Source organism: Pipistrellus kuhlii, unplaced genomic scaffold, assembly GCF_014108245.1.
Source record: "Pipistrellus kuhlii isolate mPipKuh1 unplaced genomic scaffold, mPipKuh1.p scaffold_m20_p_3, whole genome shotgun sequence".
Lineage (NCBI taxonomy): Eukaryota > Metazoa > Chordata > Mammalia > Chiroptera > Vespertilionidae > Pipistrellus > Pipistrellus kuhlii.
The window spans coordinates 8,156,226-8,162,225 of record NW_023425529.1 but is presented as its reverse complement, the minus strand read 5'-3'; the positions used below and the strand labels follow the sequence as shown (position 1 = coordinate 8,162,225).

Here is a 6,000-nt window from a genome sequence, read left to right as displayed (position 1 = left end):
TTCTTTACATATTGAGATTAGCCCTTACTGTGTGTTCTGCAGTTGTTGGATATGGCAGTCTATGTATCAGTTAGGTCAAAGTGGTTGACAGCATTGTTCAAATGTTTGGCATACCTAGTAGTCACTCAAGTGGAACTGTCCAGCAAGCATTTGGAAATACACATCTAGAACTCGGGTGAGAGGTCTGGAGTGGAGAAATAAACTTGAGAATATTTGAAACAATGAGATGGGTTAGGTAATCTGGGGAGAAAAAGTAGAGCATAGGTAATAAAAACATTCCAACATTTAGAGATTGAGAAGGAACCACCACAAGGCAGAGAAGGGGCCTCCAGGGGGTGTAGAAAACAAAGCAAAAGGCCGATGAGAATTCTTATTGAGAATTGATCAATGGATTCGCCAACATGGAGACTATAGATGACTTTGACAGGAATACTTTCAGCTGAGAGGTAGGGACAAAAGCCTGACATCTCAGAGAGCACAGTGGTTAGAGCAGCAGTAGCCAACCGGTGGTTCCGGAACACTGGTCCGTGAGGTCTGAAAGGTTGGCGACCGCTGGATTAGAGAAATACAGCCGGCTGCTAGATAGTCGAGGGGTAACTTGATGTCTGAGGTTATACACTGAAAGGTCTGTTTTTCACCAGCCACATTCAGCTGCTCACGGGCAGGTAAAGCATCGGTGAGAGCTATGTCTAACCAGAGCTGTCCAGTCATGATGAAGGTGGTAGGGGAGGATGTATGGATTGATGAACCTGGGAATCTAAGCTGCAAAGTGAGAAGAGTGCATAAAACAGAGAAATCAGTGACAAAGCAATAGATTGGAGATTTAGGTATGGTCAAAGCCAATACATTATACTCATACATACAAGATATATACATAGATCGCCCCACTCTCTTCTGGGTGAGTTCCACACATGTAGTTTATTAAAAAATATACATACAACAGGATGGGTATTTCTTCCATTTTATTCTTATTTGGGTTTACAACAATTCAAGGAAGGAAGATGCCCATAATAAATGGGTAGACTACCATACCACAGATATATTATATGGCAAAGAAGCCCAAATACTGAAAGACTTTTTAAAATATACTTCATTTGGCTACATCACCGATAGTCTCGATGCGGAATTTTGATGTCTTCCAGAAGATACATTACCCTAAGTTCCCATTTTATCATGTTCTGAGAAATGAGTTTTTTAAGAAAAAAAAAAAAAAAATGGTTGGTAACCAAGAATAAAAAATGTTTTAAAAAAATTATCTGTGCGTAAATAAAGTGCCTGGTAGATTAGTGAAAGGAAGAAGTTTGGAAAGCAGGAGTTTTTATATTGTATAAAAATACTGTGAATTCACATTATTTAAGACTGATAAATTATTTTTGTGGGTAAATAGGTCATCTTAGCATTTGCATATTTATCTAAAGGCTTTCAGAAAACAGTAAAATGTTTCAGAGGAATCTACATCCCTCTTATAAATTAATCCAGTTAATTGATGACTGATTTTTTCCACGTTTATTTTTTATCATATGCCTATTAGACGTTTTGTTGCTGTAACCAAGGTTGAGAAAGGAGCTATAAGTCAGTCATCCTAGTTCTTTCTCATTGTCTATCTAGAATGACTGCACCTGGGAAGGGTGGTAGCAATGAAATGTTCTATGGAATAAGGCATTGTTCTTTTTTATTCTACCGTTTTTATTTATCTGTGTTTTCCTAGGGCTTAGGAACATGAATAATTCACAGTTGGTACACTGACCAGCAAGACACATTATATGGAGGTCTCCCTGCCTGAGATCTAAAAGCAGCAGCAATGCTCTGTGCTATGGCCAGCCCTGCGTCTCCACTGCTCTCCTCCCGGGGAATCAGGAAGGTGCTCCTGGTGCATTTGGGGGGGAGGGGGAGAGGGTCATAGGAAGAGTACTGGCTCAGGAGATTGGACACCTTGTCTTTGGTCACAATCTGGTCACTTCGCAGCCACGTAAATGTAGCTTCTCTGAGTTTCCGTTTCTTTTGCTATAATCCAGAGAAAGAAAGACCTACCTGACCTATGTCACAGGTACTGTCAATGTACTACGGTTGTTGATAAATGCTTTAAAAATGTGGTTTCCTGGCCCTGGCCAATGTGGTTCAGTTGGTTGGACGTACACCAAGAGGTGGTGGGTTTGATTCCGAGTCAGGGCACATACTTAGTTGCGGGTTCAAGCAACCAATTGATGTTTCTCTCTCACATCGATGTTTCTTTCTCTCTCTGTCTCTCTTCCTTCCTCTCTCCAAAAATCAATCTTTAAAACAATGTGGCTTGCTGTTTACTATTTTATATTAAAAAATCAAAATATAAACCATTGGGAAAATACATAAATGCTTATGAATCACATGGTGCAAATGTAAACAAGTAATTTACCAGTACTTTACAATAAAATCAAATAAATTATTTATGGATTTTTTTTAAAATAAAAGTCTTTGCAGATAAATATTCATCAGCTTAACTTAATCATTCTTTCTTTCATAAGAATGATCGCTATAAGACATTATAACTCTCCAAAGGAGAAATTCTATAATTCGTTCAGTTCCCTGCCTTAGAAGCTTCATTATAAGGCAGAAGAATGGAATAATTAAAGTTTTAAAATAAGCAAAAATATATAGCTCTAAACCACAGTCCCCTTATTTTAAAGAGTTTAATAGGAACACTTTCCCCAATATATTTATAAACAACCTACTGTTTCTATAGTATTAACACTAACTCACAACTAAACCATGAAGATCAAAGCTAATGTGCATTTTTCTTCCCTTTATCAACTAAATTATTTGATATCTGATGGTCTTAAAAATGAACTATATGTGATAGAAAAATGCTTACCTATTGAATAACTGAGTGTTTGGAATATAGACCAGAGGTTAGAAACTGTTTGAGACTCAGCAGTGTAAAAATGAATCTGTACAAACAGATAAAATGTGCAGGCATGAGCAACCACTGAAGTAACCCACTACATAACTTCTCTTTTAAAATGGTGTGCCTAAAAATAGCAACAGACTTCTTCAGAAGAACAAATTAATCACCTGCCCCTTCTAAATCCCACATATTAAGTAGCACAGTGGTTTTAATAAGAAACAATTACAACGTAGATAAGAAATACTAAATTCTGGACAGTAACAAAATTTTTGGACCAAATAACAAAAGTATGTCAATAAAGTGTATTTAAGAATAACTACCATATAATGCTAACATTATAACAGCACTAGGATTTTTGCTATCAACAAGCCAAGATTCGGTTGTCCATCGAAAATCTCTCTCTCTCTCTCCCTCTCCCCTCCCTCCCTCTCCCTCCCTCCTCTCTCTCTCTCTCTCTCTCTCTCTCTCTCTCTCTCTCTCTCTCTCTCACACACACACACACACACACACACACACACACACACACATACTTTCTCGTCTCTACAAATGCAGCTTGGATTGTCTCCTGTTCTTGACTATTAAGTCTTCTGAAAAATATCAACATTCTTTCAACAAGCCAATGATCAAAAATGACCCGTTGCTTTCATGAAAGATCTCTCAAGGTCATTCCGTGTTCCAAGGGCAGCTGCCAAGGACTTGCAGAGATGAAACTGAATTAGCATTGGCACAGGGAAATTCATAGCAGCAGGTCAGAGTCCATTTGTCTTATGCTCAGCAGGACCTATTTAGGTCAGGTGAGGAGTAAGGTATTGGCAAATGGTTCCCATCTAGCAGAGAGGTGGGGATAGTTGAAAACTACTGAAAGCGTGGTTGGGCCCTTTTCGTTTTATGGTATGCTCTGCGGTAGGCACCACACATCCGCAAGACAAGAGAGGTTAAAGTAGAACTCTCCTCTAAACTGGCATTATAAGTTAAACAATAATCAAGTACATTTCTGCTGTGTCTGTGGTTTTTAAAATGATTCATTGTAAACATCCTATAGGCTTGTTTCTACTTAATTAACTTCGGAGATTGAGCTTGATTCTATGTCTGTGTGAAATTAGCATAAATACTGTTCATTCTGGTTCGACACAACTTCCTTTAGAAAAACGTTAAGGCCATTTAATGGAATCAGGGCCAACGGCACAGTGCCCTGGCTGAAGTCACACGACTGATTGAAGATTTCTGAAAAAGCCATTGGCGGTAATCTTGCCTTTTCCGTCTCGGTAACTTGAGAGCAGTTTGTAGGATTGATTAGTCTCCGACATCTCCATCTCGATCTCCAATAAGCCAAAGAAAATGAAAACTTAAGGCTAGTAACGCTGTCCCGAGCAGATCCCCCAGAGCTGTTAGGTAGGGGATGGAGAAACTGTCGGGGTCCTTTCCCTTCCTCCAGAAGTGACGGACCATCCAGTCAGCGATCCACAGCAAGGTGAACACCTACAAGAGAACACCAGCCATTACTCCTGGCGCCCGGACATTCCCGGCCTGGCGAACATGACCATGAGTCTAAACTACTTGCTGAAAGTTAATGGCATGCATCTGAGCATCATGCTTGAAAAGAAGAAATAGCTCACTGACAGGAAGATTTTCCTTCCACAAGAATACATTTCATGTAATTCTATGATAAAATTATTCAACATTTCACATGTTTCTTCTCTTTTTTGTCTAGCCCCCCAATTATCACAACCATCCTTATAGTTAATAGAATTGTGCAACTGCCAAATCATTGGTTTTTTCTATATGATAATCCTGTGACGAAGGAAGACTATACATGAAGAATATAAAAATGGCAATTAGGAATCATTTAACATTTGATATGCAGGTATATCGATTGAAATAAAGATGGAGAACTGACCATTCATTTATTACTAGTGACCCGTTGTGTAAAATTACCCAAGACCCGGGTCCACCCCCCCTTCCCATGCCATGGGACTGCCCCAAGTCCCGGATTCCGGCCCTGTGTGGCTGGTGCACCAGGTCATGGCGTCAAGTCCTGGAGTGCCACCCTGATGCCCTGCCTTACGGAAGGTAAGAGCATTGAGGAATGGCCTGTCTATATACACTGAGTGGCCATATTATTATGATCTCTGAACGCATAATAATCTGGCCACTCAGCATACATACTATATAATAAAAGGCTAATATGCAAATTGTCCCCTCGACCAGGAGTTCGACCAGCAGGCAGACCGGCCAACCACCCATGTCATCTCCTCCTGGCCAGGCTGGCTGGATCCCACCAATGCACAAATTCATTGCAGGCCACCATACACACACACACACACACACACACACACACACACACACTGAGTGGCCAGATTATTATGCATTCAGAGATTGTAATAATCTGGCCACTCAGTGTAAATAAAGATTTAGACAGAGTCAAGATATCTTAAAGGACTATTCAAATATTAAGGTAATGAGTGTGTTTTCTAGGATATCAAGAATACAGGGGTGGGCAAAAGGAGGTTTACAGTTGAGCACACAGATAAACACAGCTTATTCTTGTATTATGATTCATTTATTTTGTAGTATTTATTTGTGTTACAACTATAAACCTACTTTTGTGCATCCCTGGGCAAAGGCCTCTGTGATGTTTTGAGTTTGGGGATCAGATAAACAGGTTGGCCTTTTTGATCCATTTACAGTGGAAGGATTCTGTGATTTTCAAACTCCTAAAGGGTAAAAGGGACTTAGGATTAGAGAGGTTAACATTCACTGGTTAGGGACAAGCCAGCAGGTAGAGTGGATTACTTAAGAGCACTTTTCTAGCCCTAGTGGTTTGGCTCAGTGTTTCCTTGGAATATTGTGAATAAGGAATTATTTAAATTGGCATTAAGTATCAGGTACTTTTTAACGCAACATGTCTTACTCTAAAACTAAATGATTACTTCAGAAATGCATGCTTTTCACAGTGAAAACACCTTGAAAATCAAACTAAGAGTAAGCTGTGTTTTCTCTCACATCGTGTTTGTTTTTTATGAATATGCATAACCTTTTAGAGGTAAATAGACCTTCGGGAAAGGCAATTTTGTAGCCCCAGCTAACTATGCACTCTCTAGCTGTGTTGAATAAATACG

General features: G+C 39.5%; 1 protein-coding gene across 4 annotated transcripts in view; it reads right to left on the bottom strand.

The window, feature by feature from the left end:
- Nucleotides 1-216: 216 nt before the first annotated feature.
- Nucleotides 217-6,000, bottom strand: part of SLC41A2 (solute carrier family 41 member 2) — a 74,780-nt gene continuing 68,996 nt past the window's right edge. For 2 of the 4 annotated variants that reach the window (XR_006742759.1, XR_006742758.1), the window contains exons 11-12: nt 3,380-4,360; nt 950-3,288 (exon numbers count right to left, since the gene is read on the bottom strand). Coding sequence is in view for 2 of the 4 variants with exons in the window: in XM_036456359.2 (XP_036312252.1) it covers nt 4,175-4,360 (186 nt within the window). In the remaining 2 variants the exon portion in view is untranslated. Of the gene's footprint in view, nt 241-949; nt 3,289-3,345; nt 4,361-6,000 lie in introns of those variants that run through there. The other 2 variants (XM_045587573.1, XM_036456359.2) reach the window with 2 other exon arrangements.